Source organism: Argentina anserina, chromosome 2, assembly GCF_933775445.1.
Source record: "Argentina anserina chromosome 2, drPotAnse1.1, whole genome shotgun sequence".
In the NCBI taxonomy this organism is placed as follows: Eukaryota; Viridiplantae; Streptophyta; class Magnoliopsida; order Rosales; family Rosaceae; genus Argentina; species Argentina anserina.
This window is the reverse complement of record NC_065873.1, coordinates 17,670,966-17,686,659: the sequence shown is the minus strand read 5'-3', so window position 1 is coordinate 17,686,659 and position 15,694 is coordinate 17,670,966. Positions and strand designations below refer to the sequence as shown.

The window sequence follows — 15,694 nt, the reverse complement described above, 5'->3', positions numbered from 1 at the left end:
TTGACAACCATTTATATATATAACAATATATATATATACTGTTAGTGTAAAAACACATAACGAAAGTCAAACCGAGACTATAACAAGTCTCGTAAAGTTTAGGGCAAGTCAAGTAAAATCATGCAGATGTAAAATATGCGACTTGTCTCGAAATATCAAATGCGTCGATGGGGTATATCCGACCCGACCGGCTCTAAGGTTCTCCTTTGGGCGAATCGAGAGCCAATAATGTACTATGGTGCCAGACATCAGGAAACAGTTATTACTGTAGTAATAAGACACACAGTGCCGAATATCTAGACAACGGATTCACCGTGATGGTGCCCGGACATCAGGACGCGAGATTCACCATATAATAAATAAACTTGTGGTGCCAGACATCAGTACACGGAATCACCGACTTATAAACATGCATAAAATAAAAGGGTCAGTCTCAAGACAATACAACCAAAGTAAAATACAAATGAATGCAACATGCGATAAAGATGTATAGCATATAAATTATATATATACAAACCACTAACCCGGAAGGTACCGGCTCACCTTACCTAATATAGCAGTGTCGAAGTCCGCGCCCCAAGTCACGCTACTCGTGCTCTAAGTAGAATTGTGTCCCGCAAGTAAGTCTCATAGCTAAATAAATAACGAAAAGGAATAAGTAAGGGTCACGACGTTTTTAGTCGATTTAGTAATTGATCGTCGATTTGACTAGTTTGACTACTCGAGTCGAGGTCTCGGGAAGATCGGTTGATTTTTCTAAAGGTTAGTGTAAATTTATCTTATAGATATTCTTATCTTAAATTTAAGACGCGAATGATCGATAAATGTAAATCTTAAATTTATCCTTCCGGCATTTAAATCTCTCATGCTTAAGAGTTCCTCGATTTTCGATCCAGGCAGAAATCAAGTTTAAGGTTTAACTGTAAAGTTAAAATTACGTTTTGGCTAAAGGTTACTAATTTTCCTTAATCCGATTTAAATCGAGAAACTTAAAGGTAAAAAGTTTGAGTCGAGTTTAATTAAAAACTAAATTAATTACTGTTTGGTGATAGGAGCACTTTGTGCGACGTTCTTAACATAAACTCCCTTTGTACTTTTCTTAGCCCTTATTGTTGTACTATTGAGTCGTTGAGTCATAGTAAGAGTCTTGGGCGGTATTAGATGCATTTTTGTGCTTACATGAGTTAAAAACGCAAAATTGGTCTAGAGTCCTAGTTTGCACTAGAAATCCTTGTAGGACTAGGAAACCTAGTTGGATTAGGAGTCTTCATCCTTCTACGTTTTGGTCGTATTGGTGATATTTTGAGAGTCCTTCTTGCACTAGGAATCCTTGTTAGATTATGAAACGTATCATTTGGGAAAGTCATACTTGAACTGAAACTCTTTTTGCGAAACTTTCCTAAATGAACTTTCATGTTCTAATAACTTACTTGTTCTAGTAAGTTTTCTTGTTGCAAATTAGAAACTTTCCTAATCTAGTTGAGCTCATATATTACATGTGTCTTTTTGAGAGAATAATTGTCTAGATTATGTCATAATTTTCGAAACTAATTATCTCTTACTTATGATTTTATTTTCTTATTTTCGGATTGGATTTAAGAGATAATACTAGAGAAAATAAAGGAGAGCCGTGCCTACATGGAGAGTTACTAACGGCTTGGGAGATAGAGTGGAACATGAAGAAGCCATGCATATGGAGTCTTATCATCAACAAGTCATACAACAATTAAATAGAAGATTATCATTAAGGGAATAAAGCATAGCATGATGTGAGAGAATTAAGAAATGAAGTCCTTGCCATGGGAAGAAGAAAAGAAGAAGGAAGAAATAAATGTGAAACTTAATTAAGTGAAAAGAAGAGAGATGAAGCCATGTATATGCAACCTAAAATCTAGAAGATGATAATTAAAAGAATAAAACATGACATGATTTAGGGAATAAAGCATGACACTATAATAGGAAGAAAGAGGCAACATCAAAGAGGAAACCGTGCATCCTACCCTCCATCTTCCCTCTATATATACATGGCTTCACTTCTCAAATAGAGGACTTCTCATTTGCATTCAAAATCCAAAACTCTAGCAAAATACGACCACAAACATCCTTCACCAAAACAGTAAGCCGTTCTCCCCCCTATACAAATTTCATATCCACCGAAATCACTATTGAAGACACACCTCCAAAGTTCCTACAACCTGTGATTCTGGCAACTCATCTCCATGGATTTGTTTGTTTTTGATTTTCTACAATACTTTGTCTATGAAGATTGTAGTAAGATGCTTGTGTGGGATTATTGTTTTGTATTAAGAATCAAAATTTTAAGATTAATCTATTGGATTTTTGGTTCTTTGCCGAATTGATGGTTTCCTATAATTATTGAGTTTGTATTTCTATTGTTTTGTTCTAATCATCTTTCTCTTACTTTTAGATAATTTTCAGATATGTGCATATGAATTTAGTGTTTGGATGCAGTCTCTAAGATTGTGTTAGAGTGTTAGATTAATCAACCATATTGACACAAATTGAATCATGCCCTAAGTATGTTCGATTTATGTTGATTAAAGTGGTAAAAATTCTGGAAATTTGCATGTCAAACCATGGTGGGTGACGCCATACATGAAACATGTCTCTAAAAAAAGATATGGTGCTTAAATGTAATCTTGTTTGATTTCTACTCTAAGTATTATTGAATTCGATTGCATGCAAATTTAGATTAGGCCATAAGTCAATCTAAATGTTAATTAAAATCTTGCATGATTAGATGATCTCCTAAGGCTCTAATTGTATTGGTGTCTAAAAAGTATGTCATTGGTCGAATTATAATGCATGATAGGTTCGAACTTGTAATTATGTAGTGTAATGGTAAATTTGGTTTAAGTTTGTTAAAGAGAAGTCGATCATGTAAATAATAATTTAGGATTTATTTTCAGCAGTAGTTTTATAATCCAACTTAAATCCCCAAATAACATGATAAGTTTTGAGGTCTTTTTAATTCCAAGGACTGAACGATCCCTGCTTATTCTATACTAACGATAATGTTTTACATGGTTTATTATAGACATTTTAATCAATGCTCTATCATTTGGGTAAAACAGTGACTTTTCAACTTATTTACTGTTAGGGGTAAGACCGTAATTATTGAAAGTCAACAAGGGTATTTTGGTCATTCATAGGGGCAGTAAAATAGTACACATGTACGTTTCAAACATTAAAAACAATAGTTTTTACCCTTCACCTCTGATCACAAAACCTACTCTAATCCACTCCAAATCGACATGCAAGTATACCAAACGAATTGAAACAACAATTCGAACACAACCATACCAAAAACAAGAGGCTTTGAGTTTGTTTAATACCTCCATGAAGCACCGGAAAGAGGTCTACAAGGGCATTGATCTCGCCTCCCAAACTTTCATGCTGCCTCTCCAAGCTTCATAAAGCTCCCGGAAACCGAAACTCGCCTGCATAATTGAAGAAAAAGGTCGTCGGACTCGGCCGGAGACAAAACTCAAAAAACAATGGGGTTAAGGCTTGGTTTAATCACAAATAAAAGAATATAAGAGTTTGGGAATGAAAGGGAGGCCAAGAGTTTACCAGAAAAGAGGAAGGAATCGCGCCGGCGTCCAAAACCTCGTCGGAGGATCGTCGGTGTTGTATTGCTCGATTTCGGACTCGCCGGAGGGTGGCTTGAATCCGAGATGCAAGGACTAGGTCTTGCATATCTGGAAGAGAGAGAGAGAGAGAGAGAGAGAGAGAGAATGGCGGTGGTCTCGTGGCCATTGGTGGGCGGACGACGGCTGCGTTACTGGTCAAAGACAAGGCCTTTTCTGGGTTTTTTGAGAGAGATGTCTAGAGAGGGTGCGGGGAGAGGAAGAAGAAAGAAGGGAGAGAAGAGAATAAAAGGAAAGAAAAGAAAAAAAAAAGAATTGTGTGTGTGAGAGCCTCGGGTGAGCTCTCTCCCTTTAAGGAAATCAACGGCCTAGATTACACAAAGGAGATTAAAGGCCAAAATTTAAAAATCCAAGAAATGTAATTTTTGAAATTATAATTTAAAAACCGTTAACTTCGTAAATGCGTAAAAAATAACCGAGCGTCGGAAATATATTCCGCGAATACTCCCGCGCTAGTGATGACGCGTAGTTCGACACAAAAATAATAGACTAAAAATTTGACATCTCGGAAAAATGTCGGTTAGCGTGACAATAATACCGGAAAGATAAATGAATTTTTCAGGGGCTCACAATATTGTTGCTTCATAATGCTACAAATTTATTTTAAATCTAGTATAAAATTATAATTTAAAGAAATATAAAATTTTAAATCTAATATTATTAACATATATAATATTTTATGTATAATTATTACCAAAAAGACATAATTGATATATGTATAATTAGAGGTGGCAAATAGGCCCAAAAACCCGAACCCGGCCCGGACCCGACACGTTAAAAATTGGTCCGGCCCGAGCCCGAGCCTGTTGTTGTAATGGGCCGGGCTGGGCGGAGATATTTTGGCTCATTGGCCCGAGCCCGTTTTTAGCCCGGCACGACCCGAGCACGATTAATTCATGGGCCGACCCGTTAAACACATAATTTTATATTATTTATATCAATATTTAAACAATTATCATTATTAAACTTCAATAGTATACTTTTTTAATTAAAATCTATTGATTATTTCATTATTTTAACTACAATATTTCACAAATATTATTAAAATACTGAATAAAACGTCATTATTTTGAGATACATAACATTTAAAAAATAAGATTATGAAATGTGTTGTAGTATTTTATTTATTTTACTTATATAAATAGTTATATAAAACAAATATTCAAAGTACATAATATTTTTTATTTTAATTGTGTCATATAATGCTAATGGGCCGGGCCAGCCCGCTTCTTGACCCGACACGGGCTAGGGCCCGGCTCGACATGGACTTTGGTTGTGGGCCAGGGCCGGCCCAAGCACGACACGAGCACAGTTTTGGCCCGTTTAAAATGGACCGGGCCGGCCCGTTTGCCACCTCTATAATATATTATATGCATGTATAATATTTTATTCTCTTGGTGGGTTTTTGGCAGGCCTGGCCCACGGGCCGGACCGGGTTTCACATCTCTAAACTAAGCCCGGCTCTCTACCGATGGAAGCGGGCTTTCTCACGGGTCATTGGCCGAGTAAAGCTCATCGGGTTTGCGGGCCTCCACGGGCTTTTTGAATTTGGGGGCTAAATGATAAGGCCTAGCCGGACCCGCATTTGCTTTGCTTGGATACGTTTTGAACGTGCATATACTTGCTTGGATATGATCTAGAGTTCTAGACACGTGTATTCAAGCTTGAATACGATCTGGACACGCAAAGGCGAAGGCTTTGCGGTGGTCGGTGGCGGGTTTCAAATGTCCATTTTTTTCTCTGTTTCGACGTCATTAGGGAATCAAGGTGTGATGTTGATCGAGATATCTACGGCGAGGTGTCGTCAGTGAGGCATCGAGATCTGTCAAATCATATCAGATCAGCTTTTGTCCTCGAGGCTTTGGGCCTCCCTCGCTAGTCGTCGAGGCTTCAAGAGGCGTTGTCATGGCTTCACTGCCATCGTCTTGGCTTCAGCAACAAAGTTGTCGCCCTCAGGCTCTATGCGTCGCTGTCGAGCTTCTCCCTTATTAAAGCGAGGTCGAATCCCTATAGTACAGAGAAAGAAGGTGCGGCGATCAAAGACGTCAAGCAGAGGGGGAGGAGGTAGAAGACGAAGGTGTGGCGATCAGACACGATTTGGAGGACACTCATGGCAGTGTGGTCTTCTCAATTATGAGATTGAGAAATGATTGGTGTGTTTGGAGGAGTAGTTGTGGATAATTACTTTTGTACCTATTACGTGCTAAAAGTTTTGTCCAGTTACAAAGAAAAACAACTATCAATTCCCTGCTAGGTTACTACCATGAATTGAGAATTTTGAGTTTAGTTTTTACTATTATTGAAATTTGAACACATATTTTATACTTCCTTTTCAATAAATAATGTATGCATGGTTCTTTGTATTTACTTATTGCTTAGTAATAACTAATACGTGTAACACAATTTTTTAATTAGTTAATATATATATATAAACATATCCATCACGTGTCCGTGTCTAATTTTTTTTATTTATCGTATCCGCATATTGTATTGTGTCAAATACGGACATCCGTATCCATGTCCATGCATCTTAGCTACTACCTTTTATATGACCATGTGTTTTCGTTTGGCAAACATAAATGACATACAAAATGAATTTATCTGGGTTTAATTTTATTTTGGTAAACCAAAAACAATGCTTACTAATGCTTGTGTTCAATCCGCTCACGTGGGGAGACACAATTATTCTTCGCAAGTGTCCCATTAGCATTTTGGAAATTAAAATGAAAATTCTAATTTTATTTATAATAGTTACAATACAATGTGGACTTGTGAATCCAATAAAATACGGATATATCAATATAATAAAATCTAATTAACTCTAATCTATAAAATTAACATATTCTATGGATTATTAAAACAGATGCTCGATTGTTAATTTGTTACTATATCCCAATTTCAAATGGTGGGGGTAGGGCTGTCAATTTCGACACGACCCGATATCACAACTCGAAACCCGCACGAAATAAAGTGGGTTGAACCCGCACGATTAAAAAGCGGGTCAGCGGCGGGTCAAACCGCCATGACCCATTTAATAAACGGGTCAACGACGGGTTAACCCGCTAACAGGAAATGAACTCGCATGACACGTTTAATAAAAGAGTTGAACTAAATTATATATAAAATACGCGTACACAAGCTATTTATAATGGTAATATTATATGTATATAAAGATTTAGTAAGTTTTTTCTCATTTTGAACTAGAATTTTGGGTAAAACAATAAATTTTTTTATTTGATTATTGTTTTAGTTAGTTATCTTATCTAAAACAACAAATATATTTATTAAATGGGTTAAAAACGGATAACCCGTTTAATAAATGGGTTGGGTTTGAGTTTAAATTTTTAACACGATTATTAAATGGGTTGAGTTTGAGTTTATTTTTTATGACACACGAGACACCTTGACCCGACACAAACCCAACCCGACACGACCCATTGACAGCCCTAGGTGAGGGTAGTGTTGTTCTTGGGTTTGTTTGCAGATATATATCAATATAGGGAGATTTCACCGAATAATATGTTAATAATCGATTATTTTAACTTTTAGTACCTCACATTTGGAAACTATCACATTGGTACCTCAAGTCTCTATTTTAGCCAAATTTTGGTTCCTTCCGTCAACTAAGACTATTAATGGCTTCATTTCACACCAATTTTTAAAGGTATTTTCATCATTTTATTTCCCTCCAATTTAAACTTTTATTTCCCTCCAATTTCTACTTCTATTAAAAAAAACAGGTTGATAAATATATACAATTTCATAACAAAATAAATTAACATTTTCTTTTGCTTTTGAAACATTTAACTGCCTATGATAGAGCTTTTGAACATTTTATTGTAACCAATGTCCTAAATGTCAAATATATCGGCCGATATATCAGTGATATTTAGAATCTGATACAATATCCCCATAGAAGTTGAAATTCGAGGGAAATGAAGTGACGAAAATCTCTTTGAAAATTGGTGTGAGATGAAGTCATTAACGGTATTAGTTGATGAAAGGAACCAAAATTTGGGATAGAGACTTGAGATACAAATGTGATAGTTTTTAAAAGTGAAGTATTAAGATTAGAATGGGCAATAGTTGTGGTACTATTTAGTGAAATCTCCCATCAATATATGGAGGCATTGTTCTAAAAAGCAGCCACTTAGGCACTTGGAGGCAAGTCACTGCCACAGTGTTTGCTTATTCGGTCATTTGTGGCGTTAGAGGGATTTGGTGGCCACTTAGGCGGTCCATGGCATTTCTCAGCGGTAAAAATCAGTAGACTTTTAAAAAATAAAAATAAAATAAAACGTAGTGGAAGTAAAAGAATTCATAATGAATATTTTATTTCAGATGATAACGCGGAAGATGAGGAAAAAAAATTGATATTGAGTTTGATACTAAAGAAGTTAGTGAAATATTTGGAGAAGAATAACTTAAGATTTTAGTCTTGCATTTGTTTTATAATTTATCTTTTATTTTAATATTTTTGTATGAACTTTGAACTTAAGTAATTTTGAGTTTATACTATTTTGAAAATTAATATTGAACATTATTATATATTTTAAACATATAAATAGTTTAAATACATGTATAAAAATAAATAAATATTAGTAATTTGAATCTGCCTAACCGTCTAGACGGTAAGAGGTAGATGTCCGCCTACATACCGTCTAGCGCTTTTTCGAACCTCATATGGAGGAGACCGTCCTATGATATTTCAACTTCAAATGGTCACGTACGTTTTTTTTTACGAATCTTACTATATACTTGGGTGATTCGTGGTGAGGAAATATATGCAAAAGACCCAAGTAGGAGAACTGAAGTTTCATCATTGATCAACAACAGTTAGTAAAATTATTGAAGCTGCTGTTCCAAACAGTTGGGGGCAAGTACTAAAATTTTGATGATTGTGGAAATATCGAGGGTTCAAAAAATAAAAATTTCGAGGAAATATTAATTTTAAAAAATAATTGAGAAATTGATGGAAATTAAAAAAATGAAAATTTTGAACTAATATATTTCATAAGAATATCTTGTATAACTATTAGTCTATAGTGAGTTAACTATTAGTCGATAACGTTGTAGTAATTTGTATCACAAAATTCATTACAATATAGAAGGTATATGAAAGAACCTAAGAAGTAAGAACTAAAAAAAGAATAAAAGAAATGGATAGTATTTGTGCAATGAATAATGCATGAACATTATATTTTCCGTAGGTGAATAACTTGTAGTTTGGTAGAAGTCTGTATATACTATAAAGATCAGATATATAACAATTTGCATGCTTAGCTGGGTTGGCTAAGGGTTATAGCCTTCTACCTGCAGAGCAGGGTTTGAATCCCTCACTTACAGTGTTTGATTTTGGTGGAAATTTAGGTTGGGGGACGGTGCCACGTGGCGTCCTCTACGTATGGTCAACGGTCAAAAATTTATCATAATATTGTGATATATCGAAAATATCGCAATATTTCAAGAAATTTCTATAATTTTCGTTCGAAATCAAATTAGTAAGAAAAAAAATATTCTCATGTGAAAAAAAAATGAAATATCACCGATGTTTTGACGAAATTTTCAATTTTTCGGTCCATTGGTTGGGGATATGATGAGAGGCTTTTATTGCATCCTACAGTTAGATGAATGTATGGGGTCTTGCATGTGCTTGGCAGTAACTTGAATAATGTATCCGCCTCCTATATATGAATGACAATAATAGAATGCATTACACGTTTACATCATCCATATGCCTCACCTTCGAGCTAAAGCTAGAAATTTACATCAAGGTTTTTTGTTTTGTTTTTTGTTGTTTTAAGATTGAATATGTACTGAATTCTGATTATCTTAGAGAAAGAAATATCACAGCAGATAACAAATTACACAAGTGATACAAATCATACAATTAAATAGAAAGACTTTTTGTTTTTGTTTTTAAATGAATGGAATGACTTTCTGAAGCACGTAATGAACTGACGATGGTAGTACAAGTCATGCAACGATAACTAGAAACTTGTTGAATACAGTGCTATAAAACGAATTCTTTGGCACTTGGGGGCAAAGAGATTAAATTTCATAACCAATTTTTGACACTCTATCTAAGTATCTAGAGCTTACAAACCGATTGATGTTTACTCTCACCAAACTCGGCATTTAGGTAACTGTTACCTAACAACTTGCTCTTAGCAAATTCTATGTTTTTGAGCTGACCTAATACCCAACAACTTGATATTGGAGAAACCGACTCTATTACGGATGCATTATGCATGTTAACTGTGACCGAGCATTTATAGCAAAAATGATGGAATTTGATGATAATCTCATATACGTAGAGCTTATAATATGAATGAGGTCATGTTTCTTCTATTCCGTGTATAATAAATTAATAACTAATAATGAATACGACTCGTGAAAAAAAATGTTGAAAAAGATCCAAATATTACACCATAAATCGAGCCTAATTCGAGTCAACATAACATCGCATGATTTTAAATCCTACATTACAAGTACGATTTAGAGAATCAAACTCCACCGTGACGATATTCTTAAAAAAAAAAAAAACAACTCTGCCGTGACAGCGACTGTGATAGTTACACGAGGGAAATGTTATCCCAAGTTCAAAGTGGTTCCTACTTTTGTTTGGCCATGGAGGAGGAGAAAGATCTTTAAAACCTCAAACCACTTTCCCGTGGGTCCCACAGTGTAGGGCATGTCAGACCCACCTAGTTACCATCGGTCTCGACCCGACCCACGTTTTCCCTATTCTGCGGCTGTCCGAACCTCCATAGATTCTTATTCTTCGTCCTCAGATTTTGACTAAGCGAGAAAAACAGAGAGAAAAGAAAGAAAGAAAGAAAGAAAGAAAGAGACAGAGAGAGACTCTTGAGTTCTACTCAAAATGATTAGTGGGGTTCTAGCTTCAGCTTCAGTTTCCCCACATTCTTCATCTCTGGTGTGTAAACTCAAAACCAGCTGTTACAGCCATGCTTCCACCTCTGTTGGTGTTCACAGGGTGAGGTCCTTGGATCTGAAGCTCGAAAGGTTCGGGCTTTATGGGGTTAAGGGGTCTAGGAGTTGCAGCAGAGTTCACTGCAGTACTGGACCTGGTATGGCTGACTCTGTTCTCAAAGCTTTTCCTTGATTCGAAATTGGTTTGTATGAACTGGGTTCTTCGTAAAACTTGGGAAAATCAAGAACAGATTGGTGAAAATCGTCTGTTATGATTTGGTGTTCATGGATATTTATTGTTAAGATTGGTCGGTTTCTGAATTCAATTCAGCAATATTTTTAGTTTGGTACAAAGAAATGAAGATTTAGCTTTTGGATCGCTATAACTGTGAGTTTCATAGTGAAGTGACTTGGGTTGTGAGTTGTATGTATTGTCTATTTCATGTACGATTGAAGAAAAAGAATAGAGAACTGTCATTTTTTATTGGAGAAGGAGAGGGGTTAAGAATTGGATCTGCAGAGAATTGAGAAATGTATGTGTGGTTTTGCAGGTGAGAGTGATAGCAAGAGTGTTCTAGATGCCTTTTTCTTGGGAAAAGCTCTAGCCGAGGCACTGAATGATCGAATTGAGTCCAGTGTCGGCGAGTTTTTGAGTACAATTGGTAGGCTGCAAGCTGAGCAACAAAAGCAAGTAGAGGAATTTCAGGTGAGAAAACTGAAGTCGTTTCGATACAAACTATTCATAAACTCCTTTTCTCTATTTCATGAATCATCTGTTGGCTTCAATGAATGTCGAGCATTGTGGATAGTATTCTTCAAGCTTGTTTCAGAAGTTTGTATGTTCTTGAAACAGAAATGCCTATCATGATTGCAATTTAAGGGGTTGATGCTAAATCTGAAATCAAATGTAGATCCTTTTGTTCCTATTCTTGATGCAGTAGTTAGTTTCTCAATCACTCTACTTTACATTACATCATCTTGCATATACACCGATTTACATAATCTCTACTCTTTTTTCTTTTTTCATAACGTATTGCTCTTACTTTTCACACCATTCTGCCTTTCAAGTGCACTGTAGCTCTTCTTTAGAGCAAAAGCTTCTCCCATGTTACAATTTTGAGGGGCTGAACCGTTATTGCAAATCAAGTTAAACCCTTTTGCTTCTCTACTCAGTTTCACCTAACTTTGCACTTTGAGCTACAGTTCTAATACATCAGATAACCATATCATACATGCATCAGACAGAAATTGGATTGTCCTTAAACAGTTATCTTTCACTTTCATACTCCCAACTTTGAGGGGATGAAGCTTCAATGCAAACAAATTAAACCCTTTTGCTTCTGTACAGTTTTACAGATACGGATTTTACGGTTTTACGAATTAAACTCTTTCTTTTACACCATTCTGCTTTACAGATGAACAAGCTTTAATGTGCAGTTTTACACCACAACTGAATGACCATATCATTATGTACATTGTCCAGATAGTGTAAGATTGTCAATATAACAATTCCGGTTGTCATAGGTTTGGTTTGGGTATGGTATATATCATAATGGACAGTAGTCGCTCTGCATCACTTGTCAATTTATGCACACTAAAGAAGCCTATTCGTTCGTTATTGGTTATTCACAGGCAGACGTACTGGAAAGAGCTAAGAAAGCGAAAGAGAAAGCAGCTCATGAGGCTGCAGAGGCACAAGGAATTGTTTCAAAATCAACTACAGATGGTATAACACCAGTCACCATCACCAACGAGGTTTCTCCAATAACCCCAACAACCACCACCAGTACTGGCGTCACCCCCGTAATAACTGAGGATGAACCAGGGCCAGCCGACCAGGATACTGCTTCAGAGGTGCCAATTGATGATTGACCATCTGATTGTTAGAATATCTTACGTTGAGCCAGGGCAGTTGGTTCAAATGTGGTGTAGTTCACCACTTTATCGTTTCAAAAGATAAGCTATTAGTCTTTTAAGGCATATGGGTAATTGGGTATGAATAAATATGGCATAATTGCATAAATTGAGTCTCTTATAAGATACATAGATGATACACTTTGCTTCCTTAGAACACCATAATACTTTGTTTTCACATCGAACAAGACAATATTAGCTTGACATTGGTCCAAAGGGCTTGTCTTCGGTCTGTCAATCAACTTCTACTATTTATCATCGAAGCTATAGCCTATAGATGCCTTGACTAACCTATGATGACCAAGTATGACCTGTATGATCTACTTTAACAAAGAGGAAAACATTCTGACTTGTAGAAAGTTCAAATTTAACGATTTTCATCTATTTATTAAGGTCATAATTTTTGACGAGTAGAAGCTCAAAAGATGAGCAAAATTTTAACAAAGCACAATTAGAGGAGAAAGCCATGAAGCCAAAACTCTTCTTATCCCCATCAAAATATAGGGAGAGACTTGAGTGGCGATGGTTCAAGAAGAGCTTTGCTTGCTAGCTGCTACATCGACCTGCTCGGAGAATTGCTAGTTACCAAGGGCTGTATGTCCACTCTTGAAAACTAAGACTTGATGTTTCAAGATTGATTGATCAGGTATCAAATTGGTGACTAATAGTTATGTTGCTTGCTTGGTTTAACCAAATAAACCTTGGCTGATGCATCGTAGCTTCCCTTGAATCTGTTCACAGCTATATGTAGGACTTATGCCCCTCAAAAGAAAATAGGTAAGGTAGGACAAGAGGTAGTGACCTTATCCCAACTACAAACATATTTGAAAGAACACAAGTATAAACTTGAAGGGCCTGTAGTCTTAGAATCCGGTCCAGTTGCAGATCTTCCATGCATGAACTAAGTTGCACACTCCAAGAGTGCGAGAATCATAAGAAACTGACACCAAATGCTCGATTACAAGTCCATCTGCTTGCAATGCATCCCAGTAACATGAGCTCTTGTTTGAAGATAGGAAAACCATTATACACTCTGTGTACAACTAATTTTATTCAGCTCTTAGAACTAACAACAGATCATATGCAGTGCGACTTTATCAAGTGGAGAAATGTAGTGCACACAGCACAAATTCTAGAAGAATACTGTTAATTTTTAAGACAATGGAATTGACTACATAATGCAAGAACTATATGATATACCTGTGTGCAGATGTGTGATAATACACGAGTCTTGTGCAACACATGACCGAAACCAAAACTCTAAAAGGCAAGTATTACTGAAGATAATCAAGCCTTCAAGGAAGCGGTATAACTTTAGGCCTTGTGATTTTCTATGTAAATGTTTTGTGTTTAGTCAGTTGTTTAGACATTTGCTTGAATTGGTTTTCTATGTAAATGCTCTGCTTATGTTCCATTTAATACAAGCTATAAGGTTCAACCAAAAAACGTCCATGTAAATGCTCTCCTTAGGTCTCTCCACTTAACCATATTTGACTAGTACTTGTCTTCTATTAGAGGCTATATTGTCTCAAAAGCCTCTCCACTCTCCAAAATGGCATTGTAGACACATAAAATTTAATCATCTTCATTAAATGATTAAATCGACTAAGAACCCGATGAAATTGCACACGTGGCCAAAAAGTCAACAAAGTTAGTGCGGATCCGAATAAAACTTGTGTCAGCACATAAATGGATGATCGTAATTGAAGCTACGTGATTCCGACGTAAATTGGAAAATTGAATGTCATTGACGATTCGAAATGGTAATCGGACATTTGATTAAATTAATAAATTCCTTAACGGTTATAATTAAATCAATTATTTTCTGTTTAATTTAGTTATGAAAATAACTAATTTTAAATTAATTAGAAAATACATAGTGATTTAATTATACAATTAAAAAACTATTATTTTAGTGTCATTAAAATATTCTATAAAATAGAAGTCTTGATACTATAAATACCCCTTCTAACATGAAGAAAATGGAACTGAAGAAGAAGAGAGAAAATCACTTGAGCAAGATCACTCTCGAGAAATCCCGAAATCTCCCAAGTCCACGAAGAATCATCAAGCTACCAAATCGCTCGTTTTTCATCAAATCCAAATTCAAACTCAAGTCCACGAAGAATCATCAAGCTACCAAATCGCTCGTTCTTCATCAAATCCAAATCCAAACTCAAGTCCACGAAGAATCATCAAGCTACCAAATTGCTCGTTCTTTCATCAAATCCAAATCCAAACTCAAGTCCACAAAGAATCATCAAGCTACCAAATTGCTCGTTCTTCATCAAATCCAAATCTAAACTCAAATTCTCAAGATCAAGTGCATGTCACCCTTGAGCCAAGTTACATACGGAGATAGAATCCGAGGAGTTCACAAAGATTGTAACCTCGCGCTTGATTATCAATAAATTACATTTTATTTATACACGTGTATGCACTCTTATTTGTTTTCAGATTCTCGTTCTACATGCATAGGTGTCCAGGTTTTTGCTCTTATTAGCTTAGCGTGCTCAAACCATTTGTGGCACCCCATTGGCAGTTCTCGAGTTAAACAGTCTTGTACACCTAGAATAAATCTATGTAGTAATGCATAGAAGGTTCGAAACATGAGTATACAGTGACTAATCTTCAAAGTCTGAGATGCACAGAAACTTTGCTTCAAAATCTACAATTCTAATAGGTACCAAACCCTCGTTATTCTTCCGCAATATTGGTTATCTTTCAGGTTTTGATTATTGAAATGGATTCCATTTCTGACTGCTGAAACATGTGAATTTTCTGCTCTCATTTTGCAGAAGCTAGCTGTTGAATGGAAGAAGGCATTGGGAAGATAGATAGGAGTCATCCATTCAAGCTCTCTTGGAAATAGATCGTCAACTACTGCAGCAGCAGTTGACTGAGGATGGAGCTGATTCCTTTCTATTGGGTAGATTACACGATGATCTGAGCCTAAAGCTAGACGAGCAGTCCAATTTGCAGGTAGCTCATATCAACAAAAAATGCTAAAAAGGAGAGCTTGTACTGAGGTGCATGAAACTTCCCCTAAACCCTCAAGTTTCTGAAAGTGTAACAGATATTCCATACGTCTATACTGAGTTTGCATAGTAGTTCAAATGGGAACATCATTAGTCCAATAATAGATCTACTATACGTCTATACTATATATACGCTAA

At 35.9% G+C, this 15,694-nt stretch overlaps 1 protein-coding gene across 1 annotated transcript; it reads left to right on the top strand.

Moving 5' to 3' along the window:
* Nucleotides 1-10,485: 10,485 nt before the first annotated feature.
* Nucleotides 10,486-12,794, top strand: LOC126783463 (uncharacterized protein At4g13200, chloroplastic). Its single transcript, XM_050508938.1, has 3 exons — nucleotides 10,486-10,762; nucleotides 11,156-11,310; nucleotides 12,237-12,794. Exons 1-3 carry the CDS (start codon nucleotides 10,555-10,557, stop codon nucleotides 12,474-12,476), a joined length of 603 nt encoding a protein of 200 aa, XP_050364895.1. The 5' UTR covers nucleotides 10,486-10,554; the 3' UTR covers nucleotides 12,477-12,794.
* Nucleotides 12,795-15,694: the final 2,900 nt, after the last annotated feature.